This window comes from Gallinula chloropus (genome assembly GCF_964237585.1).
Source record: "Gallinula chloropus genome assembly, chromosome: 5".
In the NCBI taxonomy this organism is placed as follows: Eukaryota; Metazoa; Chordata; class Aves; order Gruiformes; family Rallidae; genus Gallinula; species Gallinula chloropus.
In genome coordinates, this window is record NC_140090.1 from 20,122,926 (window position 1) to 20,142,177 (window position 19,252).

Sequence of the window (19,252 nt, forward strand, 5' to 3'; positions counted from 1 at the left end):
TCTAGTCCACCCCTGCCTTTTGGAAGGTTCATCTCTCTATGTGTATATATTTCCCTATAGGAATATAAAATTACTCACCAAATTGCTGTTGGCAAGTGATAAATAATACTCCACGACATGGATTCCAAAGCACTTAAGCTGATGGTCTTTCAGACATGTAATCCATTCAAATGGAACTAGTAAAATTGGGGTGTAATTGCAGCCATTTGTTTAAAATCTGTACGTTACTTCTAACTTTACTAAGGTTTGAAAAAAGTATTTATGTTAGTTAAGTACTTAACATTTTCCATTACAGAGGATTTTGCATACTAAAATTATGGAGATCAACGTATTTAATTGGACTGCTGCTTTTAAGCTGTTTGAAGAATAGAAGGGAAAGAAAATTCACCTTAAAATCTGTACGTGGAAGTAAACTTCATGAACTACACGTTTCCTTATTTTCTTTCTTTTTGTTAAACAAGTCGTAACATCAAAGATGCCAAAGGGTAATTATAAGCTACAATAATATTCAGCAGAACTTAACCTAGACCTTATGTTGTAATAATTTATTCAAATTAACTGTATTCTTCAGTATTTATATTTTCGGTATTTATTATGAATGATATGGAATTTGATGTATTTATTGTGGCTTATTACTGCAGTGTATATATTACAAAAATGAGCATTTTTAAGTCTTAACATTAGGTTTTTTGTTAATTAGTGGCACTTGTATCGGCTGTATTTTTATTATATATTGTACAATATATATTGTCCATTTGTTTGCAATGAAGTAAAACAGGTTTCTAAGTTACACCGTGGCTGCCAGTGCTTTGTGCATCCTCCTTCTACTGTGCAGTCACTAGACATGCCCGTCTTGTCCAGTAGTGCCAGAACTCGCACTGCACATCCTCCTCCCTACCTGCAGAGCCTCTCAAGATGCTCCATGACATTTCAAGCATTTCTCCCATTCCTCACTGTCTGATAGTCTAAAGAAAAACAGTTTCCTGCTTTTGGTTTGTCTTTCCCTCCCCCCCCCCCTTTTTATGCACATATAAATATGTAAGAAAAGCACAGAAATGCCTTGTTAGGTATATCCATTTGCCCTTTAATGGTACTGCTGCCTACACTTTGCTTTGGCCAGTGGAATAAGCTACAGGATTCAGCTGCACCTATCATGGTGAATTTAATAATTTCAGTTAGAAGTTAATAATAGTTTTCAACAGCAGTTGGAAAAAGCTTTGCAACAGCTCTCTCTGGTGGACAATTTGCAGTAATTTTATACAACAAATTATGTCAATAGCTACAGTGGCATGTCCAGCATACTGCTAAATTTCAGAGCAACCCCTTAATTACTTTGAAAACTACTGCTGGACATTACTTCACTATGAAAATAATTGACAACCACAGGTCTCCACCATCTTTCTATTCTTATGTTTGGTAAAAACGAGCTGTAGGTTTGTAAAAGGTGAGTTGTTCTTAAATGTGCATTAGTGACAAATGACATGTGGCTTAATTATTTCTATTTACAAAAAGTGATAAAGATCAGATGTTATTCTCTAGATTAGAGGTCCCTTCCAACCCCTAACATTCTGTGATTCTGTGAGGAGAGAAAAAAAGTTCTTACGGGATTTAAGGCAGCATTACTTTTAGCATTTAACTTGTTAGGACTTACACAGCATGGAATAGATAAGCATCCACTATCACACTGTTTTTTGCATGGCCATGAACTATTAATAGTGCTGCTCCAGGGCTTGGTATGTCATACTGACAAAAAAAAATTGGTACAAGTTTCAACACTCCTGTTCTAAGTCAAGACATCAGGATTACTTCTTACAGACATATGAAGACTTAACAGTAAGGTTGAGTTGTAAGTTGTCTATTAATAGTACTCACACAATTCTGTACTCACACTGCTGTAAATCAGATGTTACTCCCAAGAGTGATGAAACAAAATCCTCGTGTATGGGGAGGTGATGAAGTCCCACTGCAGTAACTGGTGCCGTCATCAGGCAGAGCCATGAGGGACCAGTGGGAGTTGCCCAGAGCCCTTAAGTCCCAGAACACATAGGACCTGCTTTGTCCTGCTGGGAGCATGGCTGTGTTGTCTTTGCCTGACATTAAGCTGCCTTCTCCACTGGTGATTATTTTCCTGGATGTATAAGAGAGCGCAGTGAGATGGAGGTTAACACTGATGCTAGCTCTTCTGGTAACCATCAGTAGGGGGGATGAATGCAATAATTACTGAAACTGTTTTAATTTTTTTTTAAGGCAGCAGTAAAAGAGCCAGAGAACCCTCCAGCAAACTCAATGATTCGTCAGCATGCTGCTTATGTGAATGTTGACATCCAGAAGAGCTGCACGTAATATGAGGCACCTGAAGATGTTTCAGTTAAAGACACGTAACAGAATTTATAAAGCAGAAGCCCAGGTTTTAGACAGGCCCAGCCAATCCAGGGAAACCAGTTTCTGTTCCACAGCCAGCAAAAACATTGCAAGGCTACACCTTAACCACAGGCCTTGCATAAATCAGAAGGCAGGGCAATAAGTAGCCTTCAGTGCTTAATTTCCAGTTACCTAGACAAGGAGGCAGTAGCCATGCTTTGCTCTGAGCTCACCAGCATTCGCTTTCCCTTATTCCTTTCTTCTTCTCGTTACACATTCCAGTCCCTTTTGAAAATATGCCAAAGAGCGCTTGGATTAACAGGCAAGTATATTCACGGAGTCTTTCCTGGCTCTACAGTAGCATGGCTCAGCAGCCTAGGTAAACCTGCTGTGCCATTGTGAACTACTGTCCACTGTTTAGTACTTATTATCTCATAGAAATACCTTAATTTTAAAGCAAAGTTTAATACTAAAGCAAAGATTTTTATTTAGATTCAGGGTTACCTATGTAGACAGATGTTGTTTTACTGAATGACCTTTAGCAGCAATTAGACCAACAAGAAGTGACAAAAACACATATTACTGTTTTCCTTGGCAACAGCCCCAGTAGCTTGCAGCCTGTCAACTGACCAGTTCTCAGTCACAAGGCATGTGATGATTTCTCTGGTAGCACATACATTGTCAGCCACTTACTGTTCTCCTGACAGCGTGATGTGCTTGGAGCGCAGATGGTTTAGCCAAATAGAGAAGAAAGCATCTAGATTTCTCAGACCTATATAAACCCAGAGGCACTCCAAAAGAATCACTAGTTCAGTGAACTATGGTGAAAGTCATTAAGAAACCTCAGCAGCAATTACAATTGCAACCTTGGAGCTTAAATTGCCCCATATATTTCCTGTCTGAGTGCCTTTTTTGACAACATTCTTCCCAGCAGAGATTCCAGATTCCTTACAACTTCAGTTTTCCATCTTTTTCCTCAACTCTCACTGCCCTTCCACTCAATTCTCACTGTTGCTGTCCCATGCTCCTAGAGGCACCTGACCTTTACTTTCTTTGCTTTTCCTCCCACATCTTTCCCTTATCCCTAGCATTTCTTATTGTGACTTTTCCAAGCCCTTTTTTTCTGCCTTTGTCACTGTGGTCCAACATTACGGTCCTGTCTTTCAGACTCCACCATTTTTTCCTTCATCCCACTGGGAGGAAGGCACCTTTTCCCTGAGAGTTTTAATGTGCTAGAAAATTGTATTCTCTTCCTTACACACAAGTTTATGCTTGGTAGATACAGACTAAGAGGAAAAGAGGAAACTAAATTAGGAACAGAGTTAATTAAATTAGGAACAGAAAATAGAACCACTACAAAATTAAAATACTAAATGTTTGAAATGTCTTTGAGACTAATTTTTTGTAGGGTTGCTGGCTTTAGTAGTAAATGCCACTTTAGCAACACAAAAGTTATTCACTAAATAATTATTACTCCTTACCCACAAGCTCTTTTATTCCTGAAACTCCTATCTCCTATGTACCTTACAGAAAACACAGCATTTCTACTTTTAAATTTGCAGAACGAGATTAGTTGTCATTTCCTACCTTTTCAGTGTGCGAATGGAATGCTGACCTGATGGCAAACAACTTCTAAAGGCAATTTGCCATTATAAATCCCATCAACCAGAGTTTCCATCATCTGAAACTACTTCATGAGGAAGGGGGGTGGGCAGAAATATGACATTCACTTTTTAGGGGATTTTACTTTTGTTTGCTGAGCCAGGGAACACCAGTGTGCAATTTTAAGCTCTGTATACAATTCTGTACAGTTTTAAATCATTGTACCCAATCCCCCCCAAAAATAAAGGGCACCTAATATATACAGTAATATTTCCAACACAGCTCTGTCCCCATCCATCTAGCTCACTCCTATTCTGCTTGTCTTTTCCTCTTCTGGAAAAAAAGGAGGAAAAACCTCCAACTCTTTGATAATGCTGTACTTTTGAAATCTATTTTCTTCTTTTTAAAAATGGTAATCTTGTATTAAATTCTTCCTCAGACTGGGGAGAAATCAAGCTAACATTTTCATAATAAAAGATAGAATCAGATATTGTAGATTTAACTTAAAAAAAACTTCAAAAACTCTTAAGAGGGCAACCTAAAGTAAACGGTTTATTAACGTTCATAATGCAGCAAAGTTTTTTAAAGGAAGTTTGTGGGGGTTTTTTTAAGCACCATGATAGTAAACTACTATTGAAATATTGTTGTGCTATTGACACAAGTGCAGTTTTGGACAGTATGTTTTGGCAATGAAATTCTTGAAGAATTCAAGAGGTTCATTAACGTACAGAGAAGATTACATGTCCCTTCCTTGGAACATTTGAGAGGAAGTGCAACCCTCAAGGAAGCCTGTGCACAAGAAGTTCAGAGGACCATCTATAGTTCTGACAACAGATCCACTGAAAGCAAGCCCCCTTCCTCTCATACCAACATCATTCTGAGTAGATGTGTAAGATTATATAAATCTCATACCCAAAATACAGAAAAGGAAGCAGTGTGCACAAGTTCTTTCAGTTTCATGTATTTCTCAGTTAAAGTAATTGAACATATTTTTTAAAATGTAAACAGCAAAACAAAGGATAAAGTTAGTACTGCATTGTAGAATGTGCCATAAGTACTAAGGAGAATCATGTTGGAGGAGTAAACTGTGCCAAGAGGAGTATCTGCTTCTGCCCTCAAAAAAACCCCCCCAAAAAATGAGCCCTGTGAAATAAGTTTATTTTTCAGAAAAAATTGAAGTCTAACACTAGAAAAGCACAGGGAAGAGGCACAATAGCCAATACTTAAACTGCTTGAAATTTTCCTTACTGCTACTTTCTTACTTCTTTTGAAAAATGAACTTTTTAAAAATATAATTGATTTTTAAAGAAATCTTTTCTAAATCTCCAATCATATTTATGGATCTACTGCTCTTCTAAACTCATCTGATATCTATATGTACATATACACTTACATATTTGGAGGTGTGATACACAATACAGACACAGATGTTAATTGCAGATCTTTGAACAGAACAAAAAAGTCACTTAATGTCTTCCTCTGTTCACAGAGGCAGGTACTAGGGAATCAGGGTAATACTGAACTGCTGTTGTACCAAGGTCTGAAAAAATACAGACTAAAATGTCAATTATAGCTTAAAGAACAGATAGTAAACACACAAAAAAGGATCAGAGTGTTTGCAATATCAGCCATGGTTAAAAAGCCTATGCTTAAATGTCTTTGGAGTTTTAGGCCAGAAAAGAAGTCTCAAAAAATGAAAGGAAATATTAAAGGCAATTTTAACCACAGAGTAAGTTTTCCCCTTTCACAGGGGAGATCCTCTAGCACTGAACTCCTGTTCATGAAGAGATTCCTACTTCCAAGTGCAATGGAGCCCTTGTTTCCTTGCATTTTAAATTCTATGCAAGCTTTTAATGTTACCAATTTTTCCTTTTAGATGAAATGAGTAGATAAAAATGGTTCATATAAGAAAATTCCAATCTGACAAATTTATAAGAGAAGCAGGTTGCGTGAAGAAATTAAAATTACCCTTGAGTAAAAGGGTCTTAAAAATAGCATCATACATTACGATACACCACGAACAAGGAACTAAAAGAGCTCAAGTCCTTTTATACAGTTGTGCTATGTACCTTGTCTTCTGCAACAGGCTTCTTGAACCTCGGTTACCATTTCATACCTGGAGGTCATTATGGCACAGCTGCTATCTATGTAATCCCCCATTCTCCATTCGTGTGACCTGCATCCTATTTTTGCTCAACTCCTCCAGTTTGTCAAGAGCACGTGCTGCCCTTCTGATACTGGCTTGATCTGCAAAAGTAATAAGAATACTTTGTATTCCATTACTGGATTATGGAAATATTTGTCAGAGGGCACAGGCAGATCGTGGTACAATGACATTCACGGTGGCACTAATAAGTCTTCCCAGTACAGTCTTTTCAACAATTTCTGTCCACACTGTTGCAAGTTATTCAAGTCATACAAGTTTAACTTCACAGGATATTCTCACAGGTGCCACCAAAAGTCTTACACAAACCAAGACATGATTCAAAGGCATGATTATTGAGCCAGAAAAAGAAATTAGCTTATGTTAATGCTTCTGACAAATTCTTGCTGGTCTTGCTTATCCACTTGCTGTCTTTTAGATAACTTAGAACTACTGAAAGGATGTCTTCTTCAGATGCTGAACTCATTAGTCAGATACTGTTAAATTAAGCAGAGAGAGGCTTCCTCCACCATTAGAAATAACAACCCCCCATCATTACCTCCTTATCCACCATATTTTATGGATAAATTAGCATTTATCTTCAATTTATCTTTATGACAAAAAGGACAAATTTAAGTGTATGTTGTCATATTCAACCTTTAATACCCCCTCTTCAAATTTATTCTCACCTTTATATTTGACCATGCAGATATTTGCGTCTGAATTTCCTTTTGGCAGCCATGACTTTTTCCTTAATCTCCCTCCTGGACACAGTACTTTAAGGAAATACTAAGCATTTTTCAAAATACTAAGTGTTACTGGCTGCATCTAACTAGGCCTGACCTTACCGTAATGTGCACCTTTAAGATTCAGATCATTAAAGGCATTTATTATTAAGCCAGTTGCTATTACACCTCCTATTTCATTCCATTTGAATAGATACTCTAAATGTTCAACACAGTTCTTCCGAGAAGCTGCAAAGTCTAACTACCTTTTTATCTTTGATATTTCCCATCCCTACTTAGTAACACTGGCACATCTGGACAACATTAAGTCCTCTCCTTGTCTTATTCTGCTGCTTTCTTCCCTTCCTAGAAGCTTACAATTTTAATTTCATAGCCTATTTCCTCCCATAACACATGCAAATTTAATGTTATTTTTAAACATCTTTAATTTGCATAAAACAATTAAGTCCTCTCCAAATCAGAATATAAAATTTTATTAAGAAATAGAGTTTACCATATTAAAGTGCAATTTTATGTGACCTTAAATGCTTTAAGGGTAGGATGATTGTTAATCTCATATTCATACCAGAAACAGACACTTTCAAGTAAGTACACATCTTCTTCCTAAAGAGGACATTTCTTTTGCAGAAGTTACCTTCGTTAAAGGAGGTCAGAAATGATCAGTCAGAACATGCACATGGTTGCAAATCTCCAGGGAAGACTAACAGAAGCTGTTTTAAAAACTGTGCAACCAGTAAAATAACCCCCAAAAAGCCAAGCATATCCTGGTTAGGGTTAGGGTCTGCATCAAGAGTGACCAGCAGGTCAAGGGAGGTGATTCTGCTCCTCTGCATCCAGTTCTGTGGTCCTCAGTGCAGGAAAGACATGGACCTGTTGGAGTAGGTCCAGGGATTGGCCACAAAAACAATGTTTCAGATGACTGGAACACCTCCTGGTTGAGGACAAGCTGAGAGAGTTGGGGTTGTCCAATCTGGAGAAGGGAAGGCTCTGGGAAGACCTTATTAGTAGCCTTTCAGTACTTCAATGGGGCAAAGAAAAAAAGATGACCAAAAAGACTTTTTCATAGAGCCTGTTGTGACAGAACAAGGGGAAATGGTTTTAAACTAAAACAGGTTGGATTTAGACTAAAAATAAGGAAGAATTATAGTAGATGTCTCATCCCTGGAAGTATTCAAGGTCAGGTTGAATGGGGCTCTGATCAACTTGATCTAGTTAAAGATGTCCCTTCTCGTTGCAGAAGGGGTTGGTCTAAATGACCTTTAAAGGTCCCTTCCAACACAAAATATTCTAAGATATATATTTTTAAATAATCAAAGAAAAGCTATTTATGAAGTCATAGCTCTACATGATCTATTGAGGTACACTTGTGATTGCTTACAAGAATACAATATTTCATTAACAGAGACAAAAGAATAATTAAGGAAGGCCAAGGTCTCACTTGGACTGATAGAAATGAGGTCAGCCCTTTGTAAAAGGGAAAACAGCAACAAGAAGTAAAATAATAATAATAAAAAAATCAACATGCAATTGTTTGCACAAGAAATTACATACAGGCAATATTAGAAATAGGTTAGGGAAACAATGCATTAATTACTAAAAGATAGGGGAAAATAGTGGGTTTAGTAGATGACATATAATTTAAAAGCAATAATGAACAAAAAGATGAAAAAATATGTTAAATGTTAAGCTGCTTTGCCATCTAATTACCATATTCCTTTGTCATGAATTTTAAAATTCATGACGTATTAAAAAACTATACAAAAGATGTTTTGGCTAAATAAAAGGAGATGAATAATCAGATTTTCAACTGAAATAATCACAGACATATTTTGGTGCAAATTACTTTTTTCTTCAATAGAAGAAGGTTGGACTTGCTAAAAGCTGAGCACAGTGTGGTAGCCCACTTTAACCTGAAGATCAAATGTTTAATTTTTCAAGTGAGGGAACTTAAAAAAAATACTAAGTTCACTGAATAAAAGTAAATTATTAAAAAAATAAATGAAGCCAACCAATTAAGCATAAAAAATATACATATAAAGCATCTTTTTTTTTTAGACAGCGAACAACAGTTTCTCATAACTATAGAAAAAACTAATCTTCTGAAGAAGTACTTACAATATGTGGAAAAACAATATACATACAGTCCCCAGTGTGAAAGAAGACTCTAGGATCCATATACAGTGGTCAACATATAAAGTCTTGTCATAGAAATATTGTAAACATTTCTCTTAATTGGGATCTCACTCATCTTTGGTATAACAGACTCCTAGGGAATCTTTGATGACATATTTTAAATCCAACTTAAATAAGAGGAAAGAATAGCCTGTTTAAACATTTTTCATTTAAAGTATGAATCACTTAAAAATGCAGTATACATATATGATCATAGTTTAGAATGGTTCTTTTCTTCAATAAAACGTTCCTGGCCTATAAATAACAAATCTTAATTGTTCTGGCCAAAGATCCACTTCTGGAAGGGGTCTGATGGATTACAGGATACCAAACTCGGATGCTCTCCATTTCCTGTGAGGCACATATGCAGGGCTGCATTGTACAGAGTTTGATCCTAGATTGGGTAAAAAATGAAGAAAACAAACAAACAAAAAAAACAGAGTGAACAAACAATGAGCATGCTGTTTCCCTGCACTAAGTTCTTATTAAAAAAGAGTAAGGATATAAAGTAGTGCAGAGAGGGGGCGGACAAACAAGTCTAACAAGTATGCAAGTTCCAACTTTTTTTTGTTAAGAATTTTTTGAAAAAATATTTTTCAAGATACAAAACATTTGGATTGACTTCCAGGTGGATGTCCAGACACATGCTACAGGATATCAACTGGTTTTGCAAGTGACATTTCTACTTTACATTTAAAAAAAAAAATCTTTTAACTGAAAAGCTGGAGTTTTCCTCACAGAATTAAACATACTCCCTTTTAGCTTCAGAGTGTTCTTTCATTTGGGATGTTTTCTTCCACTGGAAATCAAAAATTAACTGCTATGAAAGCTCACTGATTAGATACCAATTCACTGCAGAGAGTTCAATACCTTTCGATGCAGCCATTGCTCCTCTCCAATGGCAAGGGTGTTCTGGCCTTTGTAGGTACAGTCACGAAGCTGCACGGGTCCCTTGGAAGCATGCAGGCAGAGCTCCTTCTGAATGTTATGGCGAATTTCATGATGGGCAGAATATTCGAAGTACTATTTAAACAATGATAAACAATTGATGTACAACTCTGAAAATGAGGTTCTCTCTTCCATTCCCTTTCCCTGTCTCCAATATATGGATGAAGATAGGTAGCATGGAAAATTTCAGCCTACACTGCTACTGTCTGGCAAAGAACAAAGTACAACTGAAAACACAGTATTGTTATGAAAAGGGTGAAGTAAGCAAACACGCACATCTCTTGAGCATTACCAACATAACCCGTGTTACAGTTCTCTGATGGATGGCATTTAAAAGGATTCAGGCTGTTCTTTTATAACAGGAGGAAAATCAAAAAGCACAACACTTGGAAGCAAAGAGCTTTGGTACAGTCCATGATAACTCAGAGAGAGGTGACACGAGAAGCATATAGTAGATCTATTAACACAGTGTCTTGGTACAGTGTTCCTGCATTACTACTGTGACAATGCAAAAAGTATTAATCCACAACAAGTTGAAAAAAACCCCACCCAATACTATAAGAATCTAACATAACAGAATAATTATCTAGACAGTATTTCATCTCCTACAAAAAATTAATTAGGAAAGCATCAACCAACTAGGATCATGTGTCTGAGTTTTCACAGTGCCAGAAATAGGCGACGTTGAAGATTTTATTTAAAAAAGGAAAAATTATAACTATGTCCTAACAAAAAACCTTTTAAACCTTTGTTGATCTTCAGTTATTAAGGATCTATGGTTAATAAATATTATTCCCCAAATAACTCCTTAAGGCAACAGAGAAATACTAATTTCTGGGCAGGGCAAGTAACGTTACTTTTATTAGCATTACAGTAATGCCTGAAGGATTCAGTATTTGACACCTATTGCAAGTCATACTGTGGAAGGAACATTGCTGCTTACAAGAACTATGCATCAAAGAGCCCTCCTTGCACAAATTCAATCATATTGTTCATTAGCATTAGCCAGTATAGGATAGACCACTTTGACCTCACACTATGAGACTGCAAGCATGATAAGAAGGTGGCTCAGGCCTGGCCACTTGGTCTCCCATTGCCCGGATTCCCACCAACATCTTCATTGATAGAGCGAGTCCTAGTGGCAGAGAAAGAAGCAACAGGAGGAAGCATAAGGAAAGGAAGAATTAAGAGGACAACACTTACAAGAAAGGGTAGAATGAAAAGGTTTTGTACAGAAAGATCAGGTGGAGCAGTGCAATTGTGTTAAATGCGCATGCCGGACACAAAAGTGTCAGAAGTGGAAAACCATGCAAAGAGCAGTATGAAATCTTTCTTGAACAATATATATATATATGAATTAACTCTTAATAAAAGAGAGAGAGAAAATGCATACTACAAATGAGCCCATTTCTCTAAAATAAATGAAATATGGTCAAATTGCAGCTGAACAAATGGTAAAAAAAAAAGATAAAAAGTATTTTACCTGATTTCCTCCAAGTCCATGACAGGAATACATAATCAATGGTTTGCCACCGTGGTTATTTTCACCAACATCCAGACACATGTGCTTACCTACATTTTTTAACTAAAAGAAAGGGTGTTCTCAGAAAAAAACCCCTGACCAAACAACAAATCCTCAAGGAGAATGACAAATTTAACTGTCTTGCTAGCATATAAAATTAACCTTTGGCTTAACAACTACAGTTGTCGGTTCATTTTTACTTTCTCCTATGCTCAAATCTAAAAATCCTAAAACCAAAAGCCTATTAACTACATTATGGTTGTCTACAGCCACACAGTGTGAATTAATTAGGCTACTGGTATACAAGGTTACTGTTAATCAAATTAGAGTTTGAACAGATACACACAAATAGTCAAAAATTGGAGGAAGGGGAAGTGCTAAACATTGCTCAACTTTCACATTCCTCTCAAGCTAAGAATTGTTAGTGGTTTAATATTTTGTTGGCTTTAGCAAGCAATATCTAAAAAATTATTTGGCAGATAATACATACACATGTTTTTAAAGACAATTGCAACAGTAAACATGCATTTTCCTCATCAAAAACCTAATTATGAGAAACAAACAGCTGCCCAGTTTTCCTCCTTAATATAAACTAAAAATTCTCTGACTCCTTACTATACGAAACTAAACTTAACTTGATAATTCAAGAAGTCTCTCACTACTGGTTTAGTAATTTTGTGTCATTTTAGCTGTTAGTGATGGGCAGAATGTTGCTATCTTGGCAGACTGCAAGATCCCATTAAGCAAGGCTACTGTTAGTTAATAGTAAGACTTGCTTAAATTTCATATCACCATTGACAAAGCTATAAAGTATTCGAGTAGCATGGTATCCAGAAGAGATTCTTTGTCCTGAGTAGTGACAGAAAAATCCTAGGACAATTAATGATACCTGACATGTAAATGCTATGGCTAATGTAGCACAAAAAATTAGCAAACTTCATGGACTGTGGAAGAGCATAGAAAATAATTAAAAACTTACATATCCAGAGAACGAAGGATTCAGCTCTGGCACATACACTTCTGGATAAACATTACTGAGATACCAGGTAAAATTTTTACACTGCAGACGCTGCCTTAATTCAAGTCTTTTTGAGATGTCTCCGAATGTTTTCTGTTAGAGGATGGTAAGGAAAGAAGGATGGAAGAGAAGTACACTAATGTTACTAATATCAATTTTGTACACGTAAATCTATGATATTCTGCACTGTAGTATTAATGAAATTTCAAGCTTCATTTATCGATTTTTTTAAAATATAAATACTGCACTACTGTGGTTGCTGCTGTTTGTTTTTCAGGATCATAACACCACTGACATCTTGCCTACAGCATTTCAAGGCACATGCACGAAAAATACACTGCAATGTGGAAAGAATAGAAGTATCCTTAGTCCCAAGAGGGTTTTAACACAGTGCCCACGGTGAAGTGGGAAAGTACAAACAAGACCATACTGATGACAGCTATAAACTTAACTGATCTCACTAAAAAGAGTGGACTGAAATAATGAACTGGATTAATTAAATAATTAGTATAATAATACATTGCAGAATCTCCCAGACAAAATTCAGTTGCCTAGCTGCTAAACACGCTTAGGAAATCTAATGCACTTAATGATACAACAGTCACAAAAATTTGTCATGCAAAGGGAGGAGAAAAAAAAAAATTAAAAAAAAGCTTCTTTAAGAGAACTCTAGATTAGAGCTGATGAAAGACCATGGTTCCAGAAAATTTACAAAAGAAATAAACCAGCACCCAAACCCCTGAATTCAACTATTTTTAAACATACAGGATGGATATCTATCACTGAACAAGCTTTATTCTGCTGCTGAACAACAACAAAACCTGCCTTTAAAAATACTAAGTAAAAATACTGTGCCTTACTAAGTAAAAATAAAATGCCTTAGTAAAAATACTAAGCAACTTCAGACTAAAGAGATACTATATTTCTCACTTCAAGTGCATTTTTTGCACTCAGTAGCTTTTCTCATGCTCTTCTGGTAGTTCCAGTAGCTGTTCAATGCAAGCAACCCGGGATTTTAGAGAACATTTTAAAAAATAAACCTACCAGTCAAAAAAAACCACCACAGGAACAACACTTATCACCACACAAACACTTAAGCGTTCAACATTCGTTGGGGCTACGACATTAAGCAAGCTGAGCCCTGTCTTTTCACTAAATATCTAGGGTCCTTTTTGTACTTTTTCAATAAATAACTTTTGCTCACCAAAACTTTGAATGCAGAAAGTGTGATTTCTAATACCACCACCACCACCTACTTGTTTCACAATTTTTGCTGCCTCTGTGTTTCTTCGGTAAAATATTTGTTTATATTCATCCATCCAGACTTCTGCCAGGCGGACTTGATTACGTGTGATCACTTGAGTACCTTTTGGGAAAGTATGGGGACTCTTGCTGCGAAAGACATGGCCAACAACAGAGCAAGGCATGATCTCCAACTGTCCACCACATTGCCATACCTAATAATAACATTCTTTGTGTAAGTGCACTGCAATTACAGTTAAGGGGGTTAAAATAAAAATCAGCAATGTTATTGTTCACCAGAAAAACCCCAAACCACCAGCCAGGGTGCATATATCAGGCATACCATAAGTGAATTTCCTAGTTAGGTAAACCCTGGAAATGCACATTTCAGCTATCAACCCTAAACACTTCAAAAACCCCAAACAAACAAACAAACAAAAAAAACCCCAAAAGCCCCCACATTTCAGGGAGCAGGTTTGCAGTTCATCTCACAGATCACTATTACTTCATTTGTCGTGTCTTAGCTGATTCATCAGAGAAGTCAGGATGTACTATTTGTCCTCAAAAATACTGTACACTGTCAGCATAGAGACCACTGCTAATTTAAATAGCTAAACTTACTCTGAAAGACATTTCTATATTTTCACCTCCCCATATTTCCATTTCTTCATCATAGCTTCCAATATGTTCAAAGTAGGCTTTTGATATTGAAAAGAGACCTCCAGCAAAAGTAGGCGTTCTGCAAAAAGAGAAATATACTGAGGAAAAAAGTGTTCAAATAGGGAGTTTTTTAAAAAATGTAGATGTAAAAACATGGTACAACTGTGCTAGGAAGACTCCATGCATTTCTCAGAAATGCTTCACTACACTGACACATTTTCCTGGCATAGATCAAGCAATTAAATCTGCCATACCGAGTCTCATTTGACAGTTCTATTTGTTAACACCTGGTTTAGACCAATGACTTCTAGTATAAAAGACAGAATCAGGAAAAGAAACCCACGTTCTCCCTGTACGGAGGCTATCAAGCAGAGGTTATTACTCCTCCAGAACAGTAACCTGTCTAAGGCCAAAGCACTTCCAATTATCATCAAATACATCGTTGTCTAATGTTTTGGTGCTCTTGTTTTCATCCTTTCAAGGATGATCTTCAATGAAGGATCTGTGGTACCACCTCTGAAAAGAACTGTTTACAATCTTCCCTCCCCACCCTCCAGAAGAGAAAATACATCTAGAAATTGCTTACTATGTTTCTAGTTTATGCAGAAAAAAGGTAATGCAAAACAATTACTGTCTTAAGAAGGCTATATTTTTATGAAAGCTTTAAAATATACAATGCGGTTCTTAAAGAAAGTATTACAAAAATCACCAGAGATGCTATGGTCATACTCACCTGAAGAACAGCTCATTTACAAACTACTGTTCATAACAACAAAAAAACCCCACATTAAAACTGAAGGATTTAAAATATTATTCAAATTATGTTTACCTAATTGGATAGGTTTCATCTTTTCTTCTTTTACGTTCATGTTTAGGAACAGACTCCCATCCAAATGACAAACTCCAATCAAAGTTTCCTCTGTTGTGGTTGTGCCCATAAGGAGATGGTTTAATGAATTCAAAAGTATTGAGATCTATAGAAGCAATATCAGGGCTTACAACAGCAACAGGATTCTCAGCTATTCTTCCCAGTAATGGCTCTAACCAGCCATAAAAGCATTCACCTATGGAGAAAATGGGAACAAGCACTGAATTTTACTTGGCTATAAATACAAAGGGAATATTCTAATATGCCCACAGCAAGCCAATATGCACTGCTTTTAAATAGCATTGCTAATTATACCTTCAATCACATAAAACAGCAATAGGAAAGATGACACATTTCTAATGTTTCTAAGTCATAAAAAACCTGCAACATTAAATCCAAGAAAGCAATGTCATAAACCAGACCAGACAGTTTTTACTTACAATGAGCATCCAGAAAGGTAAGTGTCTCTCCTGTCGCTACTGATGCTCCCAACAGCCGTGCAGTGATTAGGCCTTTCCTTTCCTTCTGACGGACGACTTTCACTATTTGAAATTGTTTAACATATTCATCTAGTTTATCATGCAAGTATTCTAGAAAAAAGAAATCAGTTTCAGGATATCCAGTGTATAAACATGCCACTAAAAACCTGTACATTACTAATCTAACAGGATAAGCAATTCACACTAATCCCAGGAATGACCTTGACATCAGAGCCCTAAACAATTCCTGACTGTTGGTCAATTTTTGGGGGGAGCGAAGTTTTCTTGGAGGTGAGTGTGTAGAAAGAAGACTGGCAGAGAACAGGGGATGGAACACCAAAAATATTCTAAAAGAGAAAGGACACGTGCTAGTACATCTCTACATCTTCTGTAGTTTGACTATCAGTTCAAAATCCAATTTCAGTACAAACAGATCATGTACCTACTTATTCAATGTATCTGCTGAATATGCACATTCTTTCCTTAACGACAGCACATTTTACAGTGTTCAAAGACTCTGGTATTTACAAAGGCAACAGAAGCTATATAAAACCAACCCCACATCCCCCATCTTGCATCCTCTGCCCGTGCTTAATATTAAACTGTACCACTGACACCAAGTGCATCAGCACACTAAATACAGACTTACAAAGAGTGCAAATACAGTAATATGAGAACGTATATATAGACATGTTAATCAAAAGTTGAACATTTGTGATCACACACAGCATGCATTCAATTATTTTTGGCAGTTAAGCTTGAGTGTCAAAGATAATTTTTCCATTAAATAATTTTACTTTCTAGGAAAGACATTTCCTTCATATTAATGAAATTAATTTGCATACAAACAATCACTATGATAACATGCAAATTACTACAAGCATGTACAAATTTATCCTTGGATACTTTGTTCTATAAACTGTAATTGGTTTGAAGCACAGATTACAGAGCTACTTGTCATGCAACCAGTTGCCAGTTAAAGCAGCAGTAGAATTAGAACGATCAGGAATGGGGTTTAAAAACGTTTTAGGGCACAAAAACTTCATATTTGACTACCTTATAAAAAAGATGGGGGAGAACTATTTTAAAGAAAGACAACGGAACAAAACCATTCAGAATACCATTATAGGTGTTAATGGTAGTAAAGAGCTATCCTCTTTTAACCAATTTATCTGCAATCCTAACAGAGGTATATAAATAAATGAAATCAAGAGAAAATACAAATTCTTACCATCTGTACTGGCATCATCCACCAAAATAATCTCCTTTAGCAGTATGGCAGGAGATGTATACATCACACTGTGAACAGTTCTGAGCAGGGTGGACCAGGCTTCATTATGAAAAACTATTACAATACTTGTGGTTGGCAATGGTGGGCAACGCTTAAACTTTTGCTCAATACATCTACAGATTAGAAATTGTCAAGTGTTAAAAAATGGACAGAAAAATTCTTAAACCCTATTCTTTCTAGTACAAAGCTTTATAACTATGGACAATAAATTTTTTAGCTTCTTTACTTTCTATCCCAGTTTTGGAGTGCAAAGGCAGGTGCTCAAACTGGAGAAGCTGTACAAAATATTTGTTAAAATTTGTGGTAAGAATTCCACTTGATCAATTGACTCAGTTCTGCTTCCGCCTCACAAACATTTAAGGGCATTTCACACAGCACCCAGGTCTTCTTCAGGAAAAAGCGCTATTCTACTGAGAGCAGTAGGTAGTGAGCTGCAAAGTCAGACTTTAAGTCACAATTACTACTGAAATACAAATATACAAAAAAAAAGAATACAAGAATGGAGAGTTAACATGTAAAAATAGAACAGATCAAACTCAGAACTTCAACATTTTGTAGAAATGCCATATAACCCTTAGGGCAGCATATTCCCTCCAAGGAAAACAACTTTAAACCCAGTTTTTCAAGACTGATGTATTCTGAACAGAACTTTATATCCACTTAAAAGACAACATTTCTGTATTCACAAACTTTTCATAAGCTGATTATTGCTTGTCAAATTTAGATGCTGGAAGTTTCATCAACATAATTATCAAAGCTATTGCCTCATAAAATACACAGGCAAGAACTCACCAGTAATGCTCTAGAAAAGGTTATCGTGAGCTGTACCATATGCAACGGGATATTCATACTACCAGCAGCTCAGTAAGGTTAGTCACTTCTGACACACATTGCTGAGAACATGTCATCTAACACTGAACCCATTCTACCCAAGTCCTACAGTCATCATGAATAAAATTTCTTAATACTACAGTATGATGAGACATTCCATTGCCTTGTTCAACAGTTTATCATTCCTAATTTATTAAATTATACTGGTGGTCTTATTAACACTGAATACTGAAAAAAAACCCAAACCAAAATCCACAATCCAAAAGGGGAAGAATGGTGTTTAAATTGGAAAAAAGTTCAAACCGCGTTTTAAGGGTTTTTTTCTAAGTAAAATTTAGCAGGCTTCCAGAAAGTCACTCAGAAATTATAGCATAAAGGCAAAAGCAGAAGAAGATATTTAAATATGGTTACTTTGAATTAAAAACTATGAAAGAAGTGAGGTGAGCCTTTCTAAACATTCTTGGCTTTGGCATGGAGAATCATTATGTGTAACTAGAAGAGCTGCCTAATCACCTAATCCTCAACTCAAATCACTTTGTTGTCTGCATTAACTATCATGACATACACATTTCAACATACTCAGGAGGTCGAGTGTCTGGTCCAAGATCTCTGTGTAAAGAAATCCTATCGCTTGCAAATGCATTAAAACAGTGTTTTTCTTCTCCACGCTTTTTTTCTTTCTGTTCTTCTGAATTTAAGTTGATGGTTTTAAATGCTTTACCAGAAGCTCCAGGAGCATTAGGATCTTGAAAGGGTCGATGTAGAAAGGGCTTTAGTTCCACTGCAGTATAGTGTCCTGGCAAACAGTGTCTCTCTCCAGGAATCTTAGTTTGCCTAACAGGTGCTTTTATTTGCATTTTTGGCTTTGCACCTTTAATATTGTTCACAGCATTTAACACAAGTCCTAATACATGACTTTTCTTTCCAACAACTGGCTCAATCCCTGCTTCATCTTTAAAATCTTGACCACCGACTTCTCTTTGTAATAAAAATAAAAATACCAAAAAGACTAAGACAATAACGCTAAACTTCCAAAGTTTCCAGTGAAAAAATAATTTCTTGAAGAGTTTAGATGTTTTCTTCAAAGCCATTCTAGTTTTACAAATTTATCACAAAAGTTTCTGTGAATGATGGTCTTCAAATAGGTCACAGCATTTCTTGAAACTGTACCACCTGTAAATTAAAGCAGAAAGTATAAATTTAGACATCTAGCATATCTGACAATGTAAACCCATGTGAAATTAATCGGCCAGAGCTAATTCACAACTCCCAACTCTCAAACATTATGTGCCCACCACTTAAAGACAGGTCAAACAAACCTACCTGTAAGATAGCCAAGATGTACTTTCTCTGTTTTTGCTTGATTTTT

At 36.3% G+C, this 19,252-nt stretch overlaps 1 protein-coding gene across 1 annotated transcript; it reads right to left on the bottom strand.

Moving 5' to 3' along the window:
* Window positions 1-9,295: 9,295 nt before the first annotated feature.
* Window positions 9,296-18,974, bottom strand: GALNT3 (polypeptide N-acetylgalactosaminyltransferase 3; the record flags this gene model as incomplete). Its single annotated transcript, XM_084264453.1, has 10 exons — window positions 9,296-9,418; window positions 9,895-10,047; window positions 11,456-11,557; window positions 12,474-12,605; window positions 13,769-13,969; window positions 14,376-14,493; window positions 15,244-15,478; window positions 15,723-15,872; window positions 16,993-17,165; window positions 18,463-18,974. 10 exons carry the CDS (start codon window positions 18,972-18,974, stop codon window positions 9,296-9,298), a joined length of 1,899 nt encoding a protein of 632 aa, XP_084120579.1.
* Between the last annotated feature and the right edge of the window lie 278 nt (window positions 18,975-19,252).